Source organism: Catharus ustulatus, chromosome 1 (assembly GCF_009819885.2).
Source record: "Catharus ustulatus isolate bCatUst1 chromosome 1, bCatUst1.pri.v2, whole genome shotgun sequence".
Taxonomy (NCBI): domain Eukaryota; kingdom Metazoa; phylum Chordata; class Aves; order Passeriformes; family Turdidae; genus Catharus; species Catharus ustulatus.
This window is the reverse complement of record NC_046221.1, coordinates 37409026-37432339: the sequence shown is the minus strand read 5'-3', so window position 1 is coordinate 37432339 and position 23314 is coordinate 37409026. Positions and strand designations below refer to the sequence as shown.

Here is a 23314-nt window from a genome sequence, read left to right as displayed (position 1 = left end):
ATATTGATGTTGCTGTATTGAAATAGTAGTTGTAGATAATAGGGAATTTTCCTGTAGCTTTTCCATATCTTGGGCTAACTTGCAGTAACATGTAACATCTCATACAAATTACTGTAAACTAGTAAAGATCCCTACTGTTTTTGTTTTGTTTTGCTTCCTAAAGCCCCCTGCTGCTGTTGATTACACCTAGATCTGCTACTGATTGGAACTGTTAAAAGGCAAAGATAGTGTGGATGGTTTCTGAATCATTTAATTGTTGAACTAATAAGATGTTTTCACTAATAAAACAGATCATATTAATAAGTATGTATACTGTCCATGAAATTTCTGATTGTTTTTTCATAGTTTTTGTTGAATGTAGGAGTCCCAAGCTTGGTTTGTTATGTTTTTGAATAATATTACTGGATGTGGTTCCAAGAAAGAATGGGGAGCATAATCTACCTAAGACAGCAGTACAGGAGAGGTTTTTTTCTTACTAGAGTTTATATATTTTTAGTGATGTGTAAATGTTCTATGGGCATATTGAATTGAGTAGATAATTATATGGACAAGATGTATTGAGTCCTATGTTAATGCTACTTTTTAATAGCTGTATAATACACACTGGACTCTGTGCATGTGAACCTTGAAAAATTGCTTTCCTAATACAGTAATGCTTGCCAAATAATGCCCAAAAATGGCCTAGGGCTATGTTGGCTTATCATGAAAGAACCTCTTCTCCTTCAATGGTCTGTCAGTGTACATGCAACTGCTTACCTCTGGTTGAAAAGAAATATGTGAATACACACAAGAAAAGTCCTAAAATGAGAAGAATCCAAAATAGATCATTATTCATTAAAGTTAAAATTTGAATTGATGACTTTCCTATAATCTTGGTTACATTATTTTTAAGTTGTAATGTAAATAATTTTCAAGAACAAAGGTGAAATCAGTATTTGGGGAGTGCAGGGAAAAGAGGAGAGGGAGGGAGTCTAAGGCTGACTTAACACCTTGTATATCTGCAGCAAAAACTAATAATTCAATTCCAAGCATCCAGAAGATGATGCTGCAGAGAAACTCTTGTATTGCACACAGTGGAGAAGTCCACCTTCCATTATGACTTTAGACTTAACTCACTGTTTCCAGGACTTCAGCAAATTTCTTCCTCTTCCTACATAAATATAATCCCTCCACATGCCTTGAGTAAAGCAGCAGTAGGGACCTGCGGAATCTGCAGTTTCCAAATCTTTCAGGTCATGTCAATCTGATCAGCTGACCTTTCCTTTGCCCAGACATACTTTTCATCTCAGACAGATCAGTGTCACCTACATTTTAAAATAAAGCTTTCTTTTTACCAATTTGTATACACTTGCCTCTGACAGTGAGAAAAAATTCTGTTTTCACCCATATTGCTTTTTTGGCAGCCATTTTATTTCTCAATCAGCTGAATGCTGTGGGGTTTGAGTACAGAAAAATGAAATTATTGTTTGTGACTAGTGGTTTCTGGTAACTATTTTCTTCATTTGTGAAAGATATTATTTTATGTTCTGACAGATAATATCTTGCAACCTCTTTTTTTTCTTGTGGTCACTTACATTGAAATTATCTTGTAGTATAAAGAGTAGCATCATTTATACAGCAAAGGTGGTATTTTACCTCATCATTTATACAGCAAAGGTAGTATTTTACCAATATAGTAATATATATTTTGCATTAACACACCTCATACCCATATGTATGCATGTTTCTGACTACTTAAAGAATGGGAGGAATAGAAAGTTTGAAAATTCATACCTTGTAAGAACGTAGTGAGAGAACTGGAGAAAACTGGTATAATGTAAACTGAAGTGCTTTTTTAAAAAAGTAATTACATACTTGTTATATGGTTCAGGGTTGATGCTGGAAGGGGCAGAGCTAATCTCAGTATTGAATAATAAGGATTGGTCATTTCGTAGTATCCACAGACACACATTCTGTTCATGGAATGTAAGGAGTTTATTGATGTTTTAAACATTAATTATTGAATGTAGGTTCCCTACAAATTTTGACTTTAAAAGTTAGAAGACAACCTGATGCAATCTTGGAGAATAAAGGAACCAGTCATCCATTTTGCACTCTAAGAGACTTCTAGTTCCTTTGACCAACTATTCACATTAATTATTTAATTTAAAAGGAACAAAATAAAACTCCACTGTTGTATATAAAAAGCTTATTCTAGAAAAGAAAAAAAATCTGTTTATCATGAGCATTTAGTATTCCTTCTGGTTTACTCTACTTTCTACAAAGATAAAACTATCAGATAGTGCTCATTTAGTGGATTAACAGCTCACAGGATTGGTTTCTTTTCTTTGGCCTGGGTTGTCTGAATTTATCGAACTTATTTTTGCAGGGATTATTTTTTGCAAGATTTGCAGGAGCTGAGAATTTTGATATAGTAGATAACATGAAAAATTGATTCCACTTTTAAACTGAGATAAAAGATTTGAAAACTGGATTTCTGTGGAGTTTTCATTGACAGGTAAGTTTGTGTCAGTCATTCTGTTTAAAATTGGAAAAGTATTTTTGTGAACTACTTTCACTTATAATTTTATCTGCTGGTCCCTTAATGGTCAGTGTTTGTTCTTACAGATGATTCCTGCTGAAGATTCTGCAGCTGGAATTTAGTTCCACTGGTGTTAAATACAGTGTAATTTATCTCTGAATGCACTGTATTGATAATGTGCACTTGGTTATTGCTAGAGTTATTTTGAGCTGAACTTTTGAAAAAGACAGGTATGACTCTTTGTGTGGGGTTTTTGGTCTTTTCTTATTGTATTAAGCTTTAAAAAATCAAAGTCAAACAAGAAAAAAAACCCAACCAAAAAAGCCCAATGAAACTAAATAACAACACACACCCCTCAGAAAAACAAAACAAAACAAAACAAAAAACCCTCACCACTTCGCAGTTATTTCATGCTTGATGCCATTTAAAATGTGAGAATTTTTTTCTTTCTTTTTATCTTGCCTCATAGTTTGTTTAGTGTTGCAAGGGATGTGTAAGTGCATGCTAAAATCAAACAGGAGTGCTAACTGGAAGCTCTCGTGGTGCCTTTCTGAAAGCTTGTGCATAAGCTTTCCAAGTGCCAGGAAACAACAGCAGACCCTTTCTGCTTCTGCAGAGTACTGTAGCTTCCTTTACCTTAATACCTGGCAGCCTCACCTCCATTTCTTTGGCTTGTCATGAGCATCTCTAATAGAATAAAACTCCAATGCATGTAGCAAGAAATGAAGCGTGTAGGGGAAAAACATAAAGATCTTGCCTGAAATAGTTCTTTATTAACAGACAAGTGTGCATGTCAGAAAAACACACTTGTTTGCTGGGAGTATATGCAATAGCTGATGGGTAAAGAAACAGAAACCTTAATGGCTGCTTGTGTTTAGGTCACTGTTCATTCATTCATTTGTTGCTGGAGCTATGAACTATTCATATGTTGCCACAGTATGTTACTTACACACGACTGGTGGTGAAGGAAGTAAGAGCTAAGATGCTTCACAGACATCGACATCGGGGGGATTAACATGTCTGCTTCATTAATATATATGTGCATACATTAATGTTGAAGTATTGAAACTGTTTCAAATGAAATTAAAAACTATCTTTTGAGGTCTGCTGCAGTCCTTAGAAACATTTTAGATTTTGGCATCAGCCTTATCGGTTTCTTAACCGTTTTACTTTTACTTTGCCAGTGGGGATACAAGTGCAGACAGAGTGCTCATCGCTTGCCTGCTGCCTGGTTTTCTGTTGTTTTTCCTTAGCTAGGTCTGCTCTCTGTACTTGCTAGCCATCATTAACCATATATGAATCCCTGTGGAGTGGCAGGCATGGATTCTGTGAGTGACATTTCTGGCAGCATTTTCCTTGTATATGGCACCAGGCCTGATTTTCTGAAATTTTAAGCATCTATGATCCCCATTTGCTTCCGCTGAAGCTGTAGGTACTCTGTCCTTTTGGAAAGCATGCTGCTCAGTGCTAAATCTCAGGCAGTTAAGAGATGAGAAAGTCCTGGAAACTTACTTAGCGCTCATGTGACAGCCGGCTCTGTGTAGCAGCAGTGTCATCTGTGTGAAGGCATTGCCTCCTCTTCTGCTGTATTAGCTGCAGATCCAATAATCTGCCCCTGTGAAACTAGGTTTGGAGATCAGTAGTGAATTGTTTAGTATTGTTTATTGGAGCTCTTTAAAATATATTTGCAATGTATAAAACACTTTGATATATAGAAGCTCACATCCTAATAAGATTACATTAAGTATCCTAATAAGATCAAGGCTTGAAATTATGTTTTTCCGGATTTGAGTGATATAAATTAATTTTAGTTTAAACCAGTGACAGTATTCTTAGATGTTTGTTGTAAATACTCTGTTTGCAGTTTATTTGGGTCTGCATTTAGATAAAAAAAATCAATTCTCCTATTAACACAAGAAGCATTCTCTCTTCCTCTCCTTCCAGTATGCTTCAGCTACAGATTATCAAGGCAATGCTGTAATTGTTAAACTCAACCAGTGAATTATAGAGAGAACAACAGTGGCTGATCACTGAACTCTGTTGGCACTGGCCTTTCACTTCTCATTTAAGTCTAGCTTACTATATAAAATGAATTTATTCTTGTCAATTTAGATCCCTTGTGGAAGCTAATCCACATCATAAAGCCATTCTACACAAAAGGGAATCCTCTTTCGGAAGATCTCACAAGTACATGCAAACTAAAATATGCAGGAAACTTCCAGTACAGACTAATACTTATACCAGGATGAAATGTCGGAGTAGTTCAAAAAGAACTCCACAGCCATAGCTCTGGTATGACTTCTGCTGGTCAGAAGTCCATTCAAGTTTTCACTCTATTGCTATTTCTGATTTCTCTATAATCTATTGCCCAAAAGTATGGGTCTGAAGGACTAACTCAGTCTTTAATTCTTATAGTTTTCAGTGTTAAAATTAGGTGCATAAAGTCAGAGGAGAGGCTTAGCTAATTTCGATATCAAGAAATACCTCTTCTCTCTTAGTGATCTAGTTGGAGACATTTTTTGGACTTGGATGAATTGTCCTCCAAGGTGTGCCATACTGGGTAAAGGTATCAGTGGGTTTACATCAAAGTACTTGTACATATGTAACCAAATTATTTTGTTATGATTGCTCTTCCAGGTGCACCACCTGCTGTCAGACCAAACCTAAAATGATATTGCAGCTATGTCACAGAGTATTGTTGGGTTTTTTTAAACTATTAGCATTTTAGTACACTAGCATCTCTATCAGTGTTTTTATCAGATTTATTTATTTAAATACAAATTGTTGTATTTGTATCTTCCCATCAACCCTCACAACCTATGACCTGGTTTTGTTGATTTCATTTTTTATCTAAAATATAAATATTTTTGAGAAGATAAAATTTTAATACTGAGTGGCTACTATTAGCCTGCTACCTTTCAATTCACAGAAAGGTGAAGATATCTCCTGTAAGTGAAATTTACCTTACTGGCCTGGTAACATTTCAAGTGCAGAACACAAATATAACAACTCTAGAGAAGATCTGTTCCAGTTTTATGCTTAAATGCCAAAGTTTTATGTGCAGTATAATAGCAGGGAAGAGTTGATTAATTGCATTTACCAATGACTGCCTTGGATTTCCTTTTGTCCTGTCCAAATACAGCTGAGTATGTTTTTATGGATGCCTCAGCATAAGAAAAAACAGTGCATATCACTGTTCATTTGACATGAAGCAGTGGACACAGTGTAAAATTATTTCTGTACTTGGATTTCTCCAGTGTCAGGCATGGATCTTGTCAAGTTCTTTACTACTTTGTTTACTTAAGGACTTTGTCCTGAACTATGGAGCAAGAATAGTAATGACCTTCAAACTTGAATATCTATTCATTTTACACTGTAAGCCAGAAAATCCACTTCAATTTCATGACTCCACCTGACTCATTATCAAGTGAACAATTTGTGGTAATTTTTTTTGATGAATTTATTAGTTGCTTCTTTTAAAAATTGTTTCTCTTACAGTGTGCAATAAACAGTTTAATTCATATTTTTTCATTGCAAGAGGCTAAGAATGTTAGCATTCGTGACTCTATAAACATATTTAAAATTTCAGGGAGAGTTTAAATATTTATGAAAATAAAAAAGGTAACTTAAAAATAATATGTTTCTCTTAGAAACTGGTGGCCAGAACTTATCTGCACACAAATTACTTCTGGGAAAAGAGAGGAGCATACTTAGAGTCAGTTTTAATATTTTTAATGGTTTTCACTTTTTACTTTGCAGATTATATAAAGCCTTCAAATATTAATATATATTCAAGATTAGGGATTTATAGGCTTCTTTCGTTTACTATACATTGCTTGTCTGTGAAATTTTCATGGTCTTCTGATTCTTCTGAATCGTAGTTATTGTGCATGGAGATAGACAGCTGATGCTCCTGATAACTTTTGATCACATAAATAAGTGAAACTCTTGGCCCAAAGATAGCAAAAGCCATTAATTTCTTTATAAATAGCCTACAACTGAAGCATGTATGCTGAAGGAAAAAGACAGCTTTTTTTTTCTTATTGGTTTCTATTTCATGGATTTTGATGCTCTGATATTCAAAGCATGCTGACTTTAAATGCTTATTTTTCTGAGATATTTAGGTTCTTTTTGAAAAAAGCTCAGTGTTTCACATGGATAATATATCTTGCTATAGTATTATATCTGAAAAAGTCACAGTGGTGGAATTATATCATCATTACATATTTTGGGTGGGATTGTTTTAAAGAATCTCTGTGGTTTATATATGTCATTTAACTCATATTTATGTAAAGAAATAATTTAGGTTTCTTTATTACTTTTCTCAGAAGTGCAGTGGACATGACTGAACTGTGCTCCCCAGATCCTATAATGAGGCTCTTGTGTGATTTTTCACTGACACTTTGAAAAAACTTAATCATTATTTTTCCCTTTCTTATCTTTCATTGTGGTACAGGACATTTCAAACACAGACCTTTCATATCACAAAGCCATCCACAGAAAAGATGGATATTCTTGAAAGTAATGTTACTTTACTTTCTGTATTTGGAGTATTTCTTATTTTCCTACGGTGCTTCTTCCTTTGAATACAGACAGATTTTTCTTTTTCCAGAAGTAGATACTTAATAGCTATCCCGCATGGAAAAAAAATTCAAGGGTTTCAAGGAATAGCTGTAGCAATTGCAGGAGAAGTGTATAAATTACCATCTCTTTTGGGTTTTTTTCCCCTCTCAGTACAACTCTTACTATAATTAGCCAGCATTTAACAGCAAATGTTTGCTTTGGTTAAATTATTCAGAACATTTATTTTACTTGTCAAAGGTTAGATCAGGTTGTTGTTTGAACTGGTAATTAAATGAAGCCTAATACACTGTCGTATTTATATGCACTATCAGCCCTGTTTCCTCCTTATCCTGTATAATTTTATAATGTTCAGGACTGACATTTAGGCTTCCAACTCAAATCCCCTTTTCTTGTAAAGAAAACTAAGGTTATACTTTTCTGTTTCATTGTACATGACTACACTTAGGAAAATAAGAATTAGGGTTGTTTGGAATATCACAGCTATGGATTTCATTGTCATAAAATCAGTGAAGGCCCTTTGAATATTTTTATTTGCATATTTCAGCAAGTCATTACACAGCAACTGGTATGTAGTAATTATTTTCCAGAGATTAATGTGAGGTGGACAAGTGCAGACGTCTCCTTTGCTAATTGAATACCTACGAGTCCCAGCAACATGCAGTATATTTAAATTACATTCCCAAATCTCTTCCAGAAATACACATAATATTGAAATACAGAAAGGTTCCTAAAATAGTTACGTACGACAGTGGCCCTTGCATGTGTACATTAGAGCACTGAGGCTGGCTATCCAAGTTGATAAAACGAATGTGAGTTTTAGAGTAGCCGGGATTCGGCCTCTGCACTTTCTCATGACAAGTTCAGAAACTATTTTCCACATGCTTATATGAGACAGTAATTTAATTGAATTGTCAGGTATATAAAATGTCCATTCCTTTATTATTTCTGCTGTATAGGTTTATTTCCTTAGTCAAACTGAACAAAGAATAAATCATATGGCTTTTTTAGAAAACTTCTATGTTCATTGGATGTGATATTGTTCAAAGTCTATGAAAGAAAGTTACTGTCCAGATAAAAATGAAATAACCATAAAAGTGGATCATCAGCATTTCAGCAATGTGTTTTTCCTACCATGTTTAGAAAAATATTTCTGCCTTTTTCAGTGCATTTTTGTGGCAGCTTTCTCTTCATGTAACTAATGAAATTATATGTGTAATTCAACCTATCTTATTTTTTAGCATTTCTAAAACATTTTTTTAAATCTTAAAGCTATTGTACTGCAGGTTTGAAACAGAAGGTCTTTCAGTTCCATCAAATAAGAGCTACTCGTAGCCTTGCTAAGAAACAATTCATACTTAATGGTAGTGAAATCCTAATTTATCCACTGTCATGGTGATCACCCCAGACAGTATTATGTGGTTGCAAAAACTGAGACAGGAGTAAGGGCGAAACATATAAGCACTATCTTAAAAAGCCAAGATCCACGCCTCAGTTCCTGCCCATATGATCTCAGAGTAGCAGGATTGATTTTTTTTAAAGTTGGGTTGGTTTTTGTTTTTTTTACCCTTTCCTTCCCCCAGCCATATAAAATTTTATAAAATTGGCATAGGCCACCATGGGCCACAAGGTAAAAAGATACAGTAAAAACAGGGTTAAAAGTGAAGTGTATTCTTGATTATAATTATAGCATTCCTAGCGTGACACTAAAGAAACTCGATGTATGGTGCTCAGTTTGTTATTTTGCAGCTTGTTAAATTTTTATACTTCGTGGTTGTGGGAGGTAGCTAAAAACAAGTGAATATTCTGTGCTCTTAGAGAAATCATTCTGACCTCTAGGTAAAGTACATTTATTTGTGTATACATCATCTGAACTGTGAGTCGTTTTGATTGATGCCGTAGATTGCATATACATATGGCATAAAGACGACCTGGGTTAGGCTAGAAGTTCTGGGCTCTTTCATGATGGACTATCTAAATATAAACTAAGAATAAGAATGAGTAAATTGATTTTAAGTCATACAGAAGTAACATGCAGGATTAAGTCCTGGGATAGTTATGGCAGACTGTGTGTGCCTTTTATTCAGGAAACTGATCTTAAATTAAATAATTGCTGTATTAAAGTTTAAGAAGTATTCACACATCTGTCGCACCAAGGCAACAGTGGGAAAGAAAATCAGTGTAGATGTTTCAGATGCTCTCTTAACATTAATACCATGAATCAGAAGAAGAGGTTTGACAGCATGGCACATATCCATGAAAGTAACCATTTGTTGGAAATAATAGGTTTAAAAGTTTAACATGTAAAACTGGGGTGTGGATAAGGTCTAAAGCATTTTATCTGTGAACTGAGGAACTTGGTGGTCAAATAATGCTTCAGTCATGAAAGAAACAACCCAACAAAGGGAAAATTTTGTTCGTTTCTGCAGATCTCTCATGGTCATTCCTACTGGCTTTGAGAATACAAACAGTTTTTAGTTAAAATAGTCTTTTGTCACCTGTGTTATCTTTTATATATCTTTGGAAGGTGACTCCTATTTCTTCATTAGCTCTTTCTGACATCAGTGCAGCGAGAGAGCTACACTAAATACAGAGTCAATTTTGCATTTAAAGGAGGCAAGGATATAATCTTTCAAACAGACTAACTTCACACAGATATACTAGATTAATTTGTTAGAAATAAATGTTAATGCTAAAAATACTTGTGTTCAGTTATTTGAATGGGTGAAAGGAGTCTTACGGTGGGTTCTTTGAGAGGAACCAAGCTGACTTGGAGTGGCATAGCAAAGGAGTGATTTCCTGCCTTTCTAAATAATTTTATTTCAATTATCTTTGTGTTTTGACTTTCATTTCTGATAAGATGTTGCCAAAACCTCTAAATCAAAACTGATGAATAAATAATATTAGTTATCTGGATTTGTTGTATTCAGTAGTTTGCTCATAAGTCTGGCTTCTAAAACAGAACAGGATTTCCCTTCTTCTTCCCCAGTACAGAATAGGAACTTCCAAAACACAGGAGTTTGGATGAGTAGGCAGAGGATCTGCTGCCTTCAAGCCTTCTTGGCAACAGGTGGAATTGTGATATGTGTTTGACAGAATAGTCATCTCAGCTAGGCAATCTTTGCTACCCCTCTTTTGAAGAAAAATGTATCCCCTTGGTCAAGTTCTTCCTCCTTTTCCATGAAGAAACTAAGAACACCTGCTGCTGCCATCTTCTGTCTTCCTTTTAGGAGAGGAAGATGAATAATTCATGACCAGAATTTCAAAAGCAACTACTAATTTTAGGTGCCCCAAGATGCACAGCCTTACTATTAAGTAAGAAAGAAAAGTGAGAACAGATCACACCTATATTCTATATGCTTGGTTTCTTTCCATTTACTTCTGGATGCAGTTCAAAATTCTGATTCCATTCTTCTTAATGCGCTGAGTGATCCAGAGCCTGGCTGCTGTTAGGTCACTTCTCTGCCTCAACTAGGGCACTTCTCTATCTCAACTACTAGCAGAAATGCAACGACATAGCAAAGAGAACATTTTTTCTAGGCTTTTCCTTCTGGCCAGGTTGAGATCATACAGTCTCTATCAGGAAAAAGAAATCTGTAAGCTGCCTTTTTGCAAAATGGTCTTTTGTGTGTTGGGTGAGAGAGAAACCAATAAATTTGGTCAGAAGGACAGAAAAAGAAAATAAAAATATTTGGAAAGAAGAATGTGAGAACAGATGTTTTGTCCAGGAGGATTCAGAATGCTTTCATGATTCAGATATTGGAATATTTACCTTAAATATTCTTAAAGAGTAATACTGGTCTGTCTAGCACAGACAAGAAAACTATCTGAAAAGGCTTTCTAAAAACAAGAAAAATTTAATCAAGGAGGTTTCTAACCATAACTTGTTTATATCAGTTATATATTTTTTTAATAAAATGGGCTTAGAAGCTTAGCCTCAAAGCTGTTGCCAGCTTTCTGTGATATATAATGACAGCTGTTGTTCCAATACAATTCTTCAAATATATTTACTGTTTTGAGGGAATTCCAGTTCTTTTTCTTGGTTACATACAACAAACCTTGGTATTCAGAGAACACTGGGAGATTCAGTCATATCATAGTGGTAGGTGAATTAGAGAAAGCACTCAACAAAGCTTAACTTATTTAGGAGCCATCAATCTATTGTATTATCTAATAAAAATCAAAAAGCTTTAGAGAAATCTGCCTGCTGTTCTGTTCTCCTTCCCCAGATCAGAGAAGCATATATAAATCTCAGGGTAACAGATCTCTTAGCCAGCAAGACCCAAGGTCTTTTTCTGCTACTTGTGTGTTGTCCACAAATGTCCTGCAAAACCAGGCTTTTTTTTCTTGCTGTGTAGTATGTGCTGACCCACTTCTAAAGCAAAATAGATCCAGGACTTAAGGTAAAGAAAATGGAACTAGTTGGTGACAACAAATTTACTGCCAAACCAAGAACCCCTTTTAATTGCAACTCACATTAATTAATATTTCCCCCTTTTAACAGTGTATTTTGTCTGTATTTCTGAATTGATTTATTTTACAAATTCTTATTGTTACTATAAATTTATGGTAAAGTTCTGCAGAATTAAATACCTTTTTAATACCCAGATTTCTACTCCTGTATAACCTTTCAAAATACTGCTTTCCTGCTTGCTGTTTGAGAGCTTCATCTGTTTCAGGTTTTGAGGTGGTACAGGCAGTGTGCTTGATGTACCATGCTGCTTGCACTGGGGACTTCTGTTCCTGTGTTTTACATGCTCTGGCAAGCAGCAGGGACTGCCCAGAAAATATTTTAGGAGGAATAAATGCCTCTAAGTAGCAGTGCATTATAGAAATCATTATCCTACGGGGGTTTTGTCAGCCTGGCTTCTCTGTGTCTGAAGACTTCAGCAAGACCACTTATTCCCTTGGGAGTTTGATGTGCGTATACAGAAAAGCAGAGAACACTTCATCCAGCTGCTCAAAAATCTTAATTAAAAATATGAGAGTAGGAGAAGAAAGGAAAATAAGTTGTAACAGATAACCCTGTATTAAGAGATCAAATTATTAAAGGAATGGAACATTGCTGCACTGTAATTTTCTCCCATTTATAATATTATGAACCTTGGTAGGAAATAGTTCTACGAGTTTCTGACTACCAGAAACAAAAGTGGTACATCAGGATGTATTGAGCAGCAGAGTTAACTTCCTGTGAAAGGAAGAACCTGTCTTGTCATCTTTCTTAGTAGCATGGAATACAGTGATATCTTCCTGCCACAAAAACCCTGAATAAAATGTTGTCATAGCAGAAGTGGTATCATGATATAATATCTTCATGCAGTCCATCACCTGCTGCGTTAGCAGGTTTCATCTATAGCTTATGTTTCCAAGCCTTAGAGGTTTTTATTGGCTTGAGGTATTTTGTTTTATTTCATTTCATTTAGATACTGCTGTTTGAAACTCACTGCATCCTAGGAATGAATAAGCATTGTACAAAAATATTGAGCCTCTAGAGGGGCTCCTATGCATCCTGCTTTTGTTACTGCTGGTGTGGCAAGGCTCAAGAGAAGCAATGTGAGCAGGCAGTACATGACAGAAGTACTGTGCCTTACATAGACTGAGCCTTGGGTGTGAGGGAGCATTCAAGGGAAGAAGATTCAGCATCTTTTACCAGGGGGAGCCCTACTTGGAGCCTTTTTTCCTTTGATTATGACTTTTTAGACATAAGTAAGGTACTCCTATTGCCTGGAGTAGTGGGAAATCCTTGCAGTCTGCAGTCATTGCGCTGCAGCAGAATCAGATTTCAGGTTTTCCTGTAAGTCTGATTTGAATTCACTGATCAGGATTGTATCACATAGATGAACGTGGGTTCTGGTTCTTCATGTTATATAGAAACTTCATTGCATGGTACGAAATAAATTCTGCCCCTCTCTGCTCCTTTGAAAATGTCTATGAAATTCTCATATTCTTTAGCAATTGAGGTTTCCACCAACTTTCTTTGTACCTCATCATGATACCACGCTGCTTTAGCATCTGCATATCTAGATGAGAAAAGTAGAAGAGAAAGATTTGATGTAAATGCTTCTGTGCGTGCATGAACACGCTGGTGTTTCTATAAAAATTCTGTCAACCCCTGTAGGAAACTATTTTCTAAAAATAATGAAAGAATAAAGGCTGAATCCAAGATTAATTGCTTACTACTTTAAAGCTGTGATATCCTAGAAACTTACTTCATTGCATACACTTTTAATGTCTAAGCTAGTTACTATCATTTTGGGTAAGGCTGCAGGCTAAGCTGCCATTTTTTCCAGTTCACTGTTTTGATGATTTCTTTCAGTCTTGACGTTCTTTGGCCCTTTGAGTTACATTTGTATTACTAAAACATAAAGTGTGTAGCATAGCATGGTGCCTGTGTGTTTCTGAAAGTAAAACTTACATACTTAAAAGCATACCATAAACAGCAGTAAACCTAACCATATTTGGAAGAACAAAGCTTTAATTTAAATTACATTGAACTGTTTTGTTACCAGGTAGATAAATTATATTCTATAATAAAACAAACAAAGAATTTCTTTCATTTAATGAGTTTCCAGTTGTTTGAATCTTTTTAATATGAATAGGGTTTTTACCACCTGAAAATAACTCTGAGGGAGTAGTTTTTTAGCTGAATGATGTAAAGATTTGAACTCTTACGGTATTTTTCCTTCTTCTCTTTCACCTTGAGTAAGGCAAAACATTGTTTCTTTCAGTTTCATGTCATAGGTTATATTTTCTATGTTCTTAATAGGTCTTCTTGCTTCTCTCTGCACTGCAGCAGCTGGTCCTTGTCCTGTGCTATCTGACTAAAGATGGATACAGAATTTCAGCTCAGGCCTTAGCTATGTCAAACAATGGGAAGGGATATACACATCTCATTTTTATCAACTGTTCTGACTATGAGGAACCTTCATGTGAAACTTCAGTTGAAAGGAAGAAATGTGAAAATGCATCAACATAACATTTTCACATCTGGTGCTAAACATAGTTTCTGTGGGTGGAGGAATGTTCAGGGCACAGGTTGCATTTAGCTGTTGACTTTGGATCTTTTTTGGTTTGCTGGTATTTCTTTTTTGCAGTCTATCTTAGATCAAATTTGTGTTCTCTTAGCCTCACTGTGGCTCTGTCACATAGGTTTGCCTTAAGAATAGCTATAGTTCTGTGTAAAGGCTGTGGGATTTGGGGGCTTTTTCAGGAAATTCAAGCTGCTAAATTGAGGCTTGCTTTGGCTGGCTATTTTGTCTTTTTTATTTCGTTTTTTTTTTGTTGTTGTTGTTGTTGTTGTGAGACCATACTGAACACGTAACTATAGTATCAGGTATGTAAGGTGGTTGATGCCCTTTATACTTCCATTGTCACCATTTTCAGTGCAGAAGAGAGAAGTTGTTTAGCCATAAATGTCAGGTTACACTGTTCAGAGCATTACACCTTGAGAAAAATTGTTGAGCCGGGTGAGAGGGGGCTGTGACTCTAAAACTTAGTGGCCAACATGACATAAAGATTTTGATCCTCTCTGCATTATTCAAGTTTTTTTTCCTTAGTCAAACTAGAGTTTCTTGCAAAATCACACAACCTCAAGAAAACTGAAAACAAACAAATGCATGAACTTGTTCCCTGCTTGTAATGCATATCTATATTTGAAATTACTAGAATTTTAAGTTTTTATATAAGAAAAAGTTTTTTGTCTTTTTTTTTTAACTATCATGTGAATTACCAGGAGAATACATTACCATCGTCCCAGGCGATTTGTGTTGTTTCTTATCCCTGACATTTTAATTCACTACTGAATTTATACTTTGCATGTTTAAGTACTGGTAAGACATGAAAGTTGTAGGGTTAAAACTGTAGACAGTGCTTTAAAGCTCCTATGATAATTGTTCTTAGGTATGTATTCCTTTACTGTGGCTCTCGAGACAACTATTTAATAGACAACATTTGAATAATACAAATGTGCAGTTGGTAAAAATGGATTAGGGTTTCAGGGTGGTACCAATGGGTGATATTTAATATTGAATGACATGTATTAAGACAAATGCTTTTATATATAATTTATTTGGCATTGTAAATGCATTTATCTTGTGAGAGAGAGACTCCCTGTTGCCACATGAAGTATTCTGGAAAGGTTTGGAGTAAATAAATAATAAAACCACTTTGATATACAATCTAACAATATTAAATATTAAGACTTTCACATGATTGATTTTAATACTTAATTAACTTATTTAAAGTCCAGTGTAACTCTGTTTTTGTATTAGAGATCAGACAGGCAGAAGTTAAAATGCAGGAAATGTTATTAAATGGGACAAAATTAATTTCATTTCATGACCATCAGACTCACTGGCTGTTAACCTGTCCATCAGTGGCATGATCTTGTTTGTTTTGTTCTGGATCCCAGCTGAAGTTAATGTTAATCTGCTCCACCATGTCAGACCATTTTTTATGTTTGCATCATTCTATTTTAATGATACATAATCTGATACATTTTATAAAAGAAAACAGACTTGCTTTATGCTATCCAAAGTTTGTCAAATTGTTCACTTTTCTTCTGACTTAGTGAGTGTTCTTTCCTAGGCATGTTTTTTCAGTGGGTGGTGGCAACCTGTGGAAGTGACTGAGTAGGAATCTTAGCTGGTTTTGAGCTTCTCTGTGTGTGTAGGAGGCTTGTTTGGGTTGGTGGAGTTTTTTGGCGGTTTTTCTCTTGGAGACACTGGGATTAGTGTCTTCTTTATTTAAATAGAGATGGTGGTAGTAAAGAGCTCAGGTGATGGAGAGCAGAAGATCACATGCTGCAACATGGTCTCTATGGTCTAAGTAAAAATCACTCATAGAGCAAAAAAGAAAGCAGGGAATATTACAGGTAAAAACAGATTTTTCAAAAATACCTATTAATGAGTGTCCTGGCAAAATATCCAGCTTGAAACAGATCAAATGGTCCTCACTTCCTCATTTGCTAAAGTTCATATTCAGGACTGTCTTCTACTCAGCCCTGTAGTTAGCATGCTTTTTCTTTTTTTTAATTCCTGGTCCTGACGAATAATTTAATTTGGCCAGTGTAAGAAAACCCATTATCTAAGACTGCTTCTAGATTATTTGGAAGATATCTGTGCTTTATTGCTTTAAATAAACACAATGCATGTTTATTCTCCTAATATATAATTTCTTACCTACTTGAAAATGTTTTCACTTTCTGGAAAATCCTCACTTCAGTCTTCTAACATACTTGATTACTTCATAAGCCACAAATGAGGGGCAGAGTTGTGAACCCTCATAACATGATGCTGTCAAACTTAACAAAACATGCATAAGACCATTACCACATCAGACACTTGCTTATAGTCAGGTCATTTTAATCAATTTGACTTCACAGGGCAGCTAATTTATCACTTAGCTAAACAAGTATTTCCTCAACTTGTCGTCAATTTAAGTAATTAAAATCATAAATTTTGGATAGGGCAGGAAATAAAGGCCCAAAGATAATTTGGAGAAGGTGGTTGATACAGTCTAATAGAATGAATGCAAAGTATTATTTAAATACTTTGGTACGCTTCAGTAGTTTTCAGAACTGTCATATTCAGGTAGCTTTGCTGGTACTGATGGAAACTGATTTTTATTTTTAGCATATCCAAGATTCAGCAGCGTTGTTCAGCTTCATCCTCAGAGTTAGTGGGTTTTCATTTTTCTTTCTTCAAGCATAAAATGTTTTGATCTCTTGCTTGATTGTTTAGAAGTAAGAGGATGTCAAAGAGCAAGAGTGGAGCAAGTGCTGCAACTTGGGCAGCTCTTCAGCCCTCATCCTGAGTACCTACCCAAGCCTGCAGTTCCTCTCCTTACATTTTACCATGAGGGGAAGGAAAGAGAGGGCAAATGGGTGTTGTAAAAGCTTTGCCTAATTCTGTTTTAGCTACTTGGTTACACCTTCAAAATATTCTTGCCATAACTGATTATATTTTCTAATTTTGCACAAACAATATGAGTCCACTTCTTAAACATTAATTTTGATATGTTTTGGTGTGTTCTGTGCTTTGAGTAAATAATTTTTTAAGGTTGATATAAACAGTGATGTTTAAGGGAAACATTTTAGGTGGGTTTAGGTTTTTTAAATTGAACTTAGTCACTATTTCTGAAACAACGCTTTTCATCCATAAACTGCTTATTTGAATACTGAATATTCTTATTTGGTGTCTGTGGGAGTGTAGATGTTAGTGAATGTCTTATTACATGAAATAAGGTACATGTATAAGTACTCATGTTCAACTGTGCTAAGTTTGTTTATGAAATGCTGATTTATCGACATTTTTGAGATTAGGGTAATAGTACCACTTGTGCTCATAGTAATGAAGTCTGACTGCTAAAAGAATGCAACAAATTTTCTTTTTATTTTGAACTTTACATCTTCTTAACATCAATTATAATAAATTTATTATATGAACATTTATTATAATCTTATTACAGTTCTGTGTACTGTCTACTTTGCAATGTTTCTCCCAACTCTGGTCCAAAAGTGATGGGTACTTCACTGGCAGTACAAATTAATGACAGAAACATATCTCAGGTAGACTTCTATCTTTACCTTATATTTCTATCTAGCTAGATATGACTTATATATATCTTAATGGAAGATGAAGTGTGGCTGAATTGAGGCTGTTGCCACTGACAGTCTGGAGAAGTGGGTTTTGTGTTTTTATGTTTTAAATAAAATTTTGTTTAAGCATTCCAAACTCACAGGTTTGTATACAGGAAAAATGGCAATGCTAATGAAGGCATGATTATTTAAGACTACTTTATGGCTAAAGATGGTAGAAATCACATAATGTGTTAGAGTAGCTAATAGAGAAGGCAAAATATTTGTAAACTCTTGGGTGAATAAACCTTTTCATGTCTGAAAAAAAAGCAGGCAACTTCCAATAAGTACTATGTAGTCACTAAATTCCCAGTGAGAAAAAAGAAAGTCGTCTGAGTTAGAATGGATGTTAAATCAGACTATTCAATGCAGCAAATAGTTTATCTCTGCTGTGTAGAAAGAGTTTGTTAGTTAGGTAGATGTCAGTAAACATCAGTTAAATTTGTCTTAATGAAAACAAGTTGGTATTCTATCACCTATGGAACACGGAGGAGGTTGTGGGAGAGGAGATTGTGTGCTATAAGCAGGTACCTCCACAGAACCCTTTAACATCTGGTGGAGTTGTGTTGGAGTCTGTAAGCATGTCTCTCGAGGGATTTTTGGTCTCCACTGAGAACAGATGTGCTGACAAGCTGCCTTCCCTGAAAGACAGACTGGATTCATGCCATGTGTGTTGGTCAGTGAGCAGCAAACCCGTGGCACTGTCCTTGGTGGCACATGAGGCTCCCCCTGTTACATAAGGCCAGTAGCCAAAGAGTCTCTTTGCCTGCCTTTTCCTTGGGCTCACGAGTGGATTCATGTTTCTACTAATTTCCTTGACTAGATAAATGTTTCATACATAGCCTTAATTATTTTCTCATGTATATTACAGAGTAGTTTAACTCCCAGTTGTGGGAAACATGCCTGGTGTTTCAGTTCCTTAGCCCTTCAACTTTGGAGGTTAAAAAAAACCAGTACAAATAGGTGCAAGTGTCACTTTGAACTTTCACTGAGATGTTAGGGTTAGCCACTATCAATTCTTGTAATCCAGTAATTGAATTTCAGGGTTTTATAACATTTTTATTGTTTCACATTGAGAATGGTTTTAGATTGCATCTTACTTAATATGAACAGTATGTTATAGGCCATTACAAATCAACCACAAACCTGTGAAGAATTAATCTGTCTCAGAGTAAGATCCCAAGTGTAATCGTAATTGTTTAATAGTTCCCTTTGCTCTTTGTTAGAAGACCAGAAAATAACTTAAGTATAAAACTGTGAAGAAAATTGCTTGGACTAAGGAGTGAAGACTAATAGGTAGTGATACTTTTTTCAACTCTAACCATATGTATCCATAAACAAACACGAGTAACTGATTAAATCACTGTGCAGATATCAAAAGTAAATCTATTCAGCTGTTTAAAACTGCTCTAACAGTCTGTAAAGTAAATTATGGTTCATATAGATTGTACAGGTATGGCATTTGGGGAGTATTTTAAAAAAAGAAAGTAGATACAGAAGAGGAGGACATAGAAGAGCAAACTTACTAGGGCTAATTTGACATCATGTTATGGATGTAAGACAATGTAAGTCAGAAACATACTGTGTCCTAATTAAGTGGTAGCTGCTAAAACTACAGTGGCTGGTAAGGTCATTTTGTGCCTGGTTCATAGTTTAAAAGACACTCAGGGTTCTCCTTTGGTCAGATTGTGTAGCAATCTCCAAAGGACCATAAAAATAAAAAGTTAAACTTAAGCAGCACAGTTTGAAATAAACTTGTAATTTTAGTGAAGACAAAATCAACAGATCAGTAGAAAGATATTTACAACTATATACCAAAAGGAACAAGAACAGCAGCCAAAATTCCAGCAGGAGAAAATTACTTCTGCAGAGTTGGTGGGGGTTTTGTTTTCTTTCTTTAACTACATTATAGATACCCTTCATGCAGTTTTCATTATTATAGTTTTAAAGTTACATACGAAACACGTGAGGTATGCATACATTCATAGCACATTTTGTTGAGCCTAGTTCAGAGTTGATCAAGGCAATTCTGTGTTTTAGTGGTGTGTTTTGTCATATGATTTCATGATTTTTATAATTTGACATAAAGGTGTACCACTTCTCAAGTGGTAAGTTCTACCTTCCCTCAGTTACCAGTTACCTCCTTGTTCCCAAGACCTTCAGATGTTCTCTTCTTGCTAAATAGAAGTGAAAGATGGTGTGGTCATTGCATCACCACAGTAACGCAGGTGCCAGGGCAAATAAAGGGTAAAACCCTCAGGGAATGCAGCTGAGAGAGCATCCTTCTAAAAACAGCCTAGGTGCACTGGTTCAAGGAATTGCCCTAATAGTGGCCCAACTACGTTTGTTTATTATTTAGGGGGTTTTTTGGGTTTTGGGTTTTTTTTCTTCATAACTTACTAGGAAAATTAAGAAGGTGTAGACTATAAAAATATCTTAAGAATCTCAGTTCCCCTTCATTTATTGACAGTAAACTGAAGGTATAAAGCCTACGTGGTCAATGCCATACCTTCTAGGAAACAAAGAAAAAGCATAATTGAAGTGATTTCAGATTTGTTAATATGTCAGTCCTGGAAGTGTAAATGCATACCTCTTCCTGTATATCTTTTTATATTTCTTTCTAAATATAATTTTCTTGCTGTTAGAAAGTTATGATACTTGTAAACAAAGCAGTTAAAGTAAGTGATATTTAAAACTCATCTGGCAGTCGTAGGTAGCTACTTAGTGTTCTCAGGCAAATCAGACCTATTTAGCTGGCTTAGGTTTTTTTGTGTTGCAAGTTAATAAATTACTGTACAGTGACTAAAATGCAGTCCTGACAAGTGTACTCTTGCACTGTTAAAGCACTGGAAAGGTTGTTTCTCTTTCTTACATGCTGATCATAACATCATCTGCTTTTCACCCTTTTATTGGCATCCTCTTATTTGTTACCGCCAACATTAGCTTCCAGCACTCCTCAGATCAACTTCTAACATAGTTTTTGTTCAGTTGCTTGATAGAGATGTGAGTGTCATTCAGAAGCCTGTGATGATGAATCCACATCACCTACTTCCTAAGGTTTTAGTTCTGCCATTACTTCCCCTTTGGCCTTCATTTTTGGAAGATGTCTTTTGAAATGTTCACCTGCTAGTTGATTATGTTTCTTAAATGCTTTCTTAACATCATCTTTCTAGAAGGGTGTCATGGTTTAGGAATGGTACTATTCTCCAGTTAAGTTTTCCCACTGAAACCCTTGCATGCCACATCCATGCTTGCTGACTCCCCCCTTCCCTCCCTCTTCCCTGCAACCATACAGAGAGGAGAACTGGAGACACAAAAGGTAAAGATCAGAGGTTGAGATAAGTAAAATTTACTGGAAACAGCAATGAGATAAGAGAAATTAACAGTAACAACAACGATACAAATGACAACAAAAGAAAGAAGCTAATGGCAAGACTAGAAATGTTCTTGCTCACTGTGGAAACCCCAACAACAGATGATAACCAACCACTCCCTTCAGCTCAGAACCAGCATGACCCAGCCACTCCCTCTGCCACACTTACTTGATCAGAAAAAAACCCTTCTCCCCAGAAGAGACTCTCTTCTCCTTGCCCTGGTAGTCACAGACATGGTATAGAATAACCGCTGGCCCCTGGCCACGCCACCTCCTGGCTACTGCAAAACCCTGTTCTGGCCAAGAACCAAGACAAAAGTTAATATAAATCTTGATAAAACCAAATTCACCTATCATGCCAGTCAGTATTAATCCATTCTCTTTTTGTGTGTCTGTCACTGTTATACTTGACCTATGATTCCTGAAAAAGAAGTGATTAAAAGGAAGATTTTCTGGGATGAGAAGTCTTGGGTCCAGAAGAGTGATGATGATGGTCTTTTCTCACTTTTGCTCTATAATCCTCATCATACCCAAGAACTAGCATCAATTTTTCTTGGAATCAGACTAAAAGATTAGTATGGAAAACTAGAAAAAGGAAGGAAAGAGACTCTTGCCCTGTTTTACAGTCTGTCAAAACCATGCTTGGACATTTACTTGCAGTGTGATATTTGTAGGAGCTATAACAATTCTTTTGGACTCCAAATAATACAACATTTATAGTGTTCAAGTGGAAACACCATTTTTCTGCTAGACTCCTAATGGTGATGATATGCATGGAAAATAAGGGGAGGTTTTAAGTACAGTAATTTCATGATTATAAGCCACACCTGATTATAAGCCGCACTTCTGGGTGTCAGCAACTTTTCGTTCTTTGGCCATATATAAGCCGCACTGGATTATAAGCCACACTTTCATTCGCAGCGAGGACCCATGTGCAACAAAGTAACGGATTAGTAACAATCGCACAATCGTGGGGTTTACTGGCAGGTGCTCAATTTGCAAACATTTTTTATGAATCGGGGTAGCCTTTAAACGCAGCCTGAAAACTAAAAAAAATACAGAGAAAAAACACTCACTTTTATTAAACCTGCTGGATCCACTCTCGCCCAGGTGACGGGAGGGCATGGCCCAGGGGGGCGAGGGCAGTGGGGTCGGGCGGGCTGGGGACCTGCTGCCCCAGGCTGTCAGAGGTGGCGAGGGCTGCAGGCGGGAAAGTTTCCTGGCGAGCGGCAGAGCACCCCCAAGCACTGCACTGGCAGGCCCCGCTGCTCGCCAACCGGGCCGGTGCCCTGCCCTGGGCACTGCGTGGCAGCAGGCGTGAGGGCGGAGCTCAGGCCTTGCCAGTGTCGGGGGCTGGGAGCCCGGTGGAGCTGCTTGGAGGGGCCCTGCGGTGCTGGGGAGTGCCACCACTGCCCCGCCGCCAGGCTGGGCGGGCTTCGGCTTGGCTCAGGGCTGCTGCAGGCTTGCACTTCCAGGTTGGCAAAATTCATAACTTCATCCATATATTGGCCACTCCTGAGTGTAAGCCGCACTTCTGGGTTCAGACCAAAATTTTAGTCAAAATGGTGCGGCTTATAATTGTGAAATTACTGTACTTTTGTTCTTGACTTGTGTGATTGAAAAACAGCTAAAGGAATACTGAAGTGTTTGTTTCTCTGTATTTTTTTCCTCCAGATCAATACTCATCCATTGGAATTTACTACTGCCAATATGTATCATTCTGTGTCTGAAACCAGTCACCCTTTGCAAACAGAGGAACAAGAGATAGGCATCGATCCCTTGCAGAGTTTTTTGAACAAGCCAGGGGAAGGTAAGTTTGTATTTCTGTACTTTTTTTTGAGTTTATACCTTATATAAGTGTGTCATGATAACTGTACCTGTCATAATTTGTTTAATTCACTCAGTGAAGTTGAACAGGGCAACTTAAAGAACATTTCACAGAGCATGTGAGGAACACTCTGACACTAATGAAAACCACAAAAAGTCAACTTTCAATTACAGACAGAAGCATTAGCCAAATGTTTAATGTGCTGTCACCCTTTTTTAATCATAAACCAAACACTGACTTCATCATAAGAATATTGAAATGGAGCATGACTTTATGTTACTTTCTCAAGCATGGACTCTTACACTGCTTTGGCTTTAGGGATCTTGTTTGTTTGGTTTGTTTTTTGCTTTTCTTCCTTTTTTTTTTTTTGATTCT

General features: G+C 36.2%; 1 protein-coding gene across 8 annotated transcripts in view; it reads left to right on the top strand.

The window, feature by feature from the left end:
- Window positions 1-23314, top strand: part of LOC116993544 (TBC1 domain family member 5-like) — a 325432-nt gene that overhangs the window by 115287 nt on the left and 186831 nt on the right. For 7 of the 8 annotated variants that reach the window (XM_033054285.2, XM_033054293.2, XM_033054308.2 and 4 more), the window contains exon 4: window positions 22786-22921. In XM_033054285.2, coding sequence (XP_032910176.1) covers window positions 22822-22921 — 100 coding nt within the window. In that variant the 5' untranslated portion in view covers window positions 22786-22821. Of the gene's footprint in view, window positions 1-2368; window positions 2498-22785; window positions 22922-23314 lie in introns of those variants that run through there. The other variant, XM_033054299.2, reaches the window with a different exon arrangement.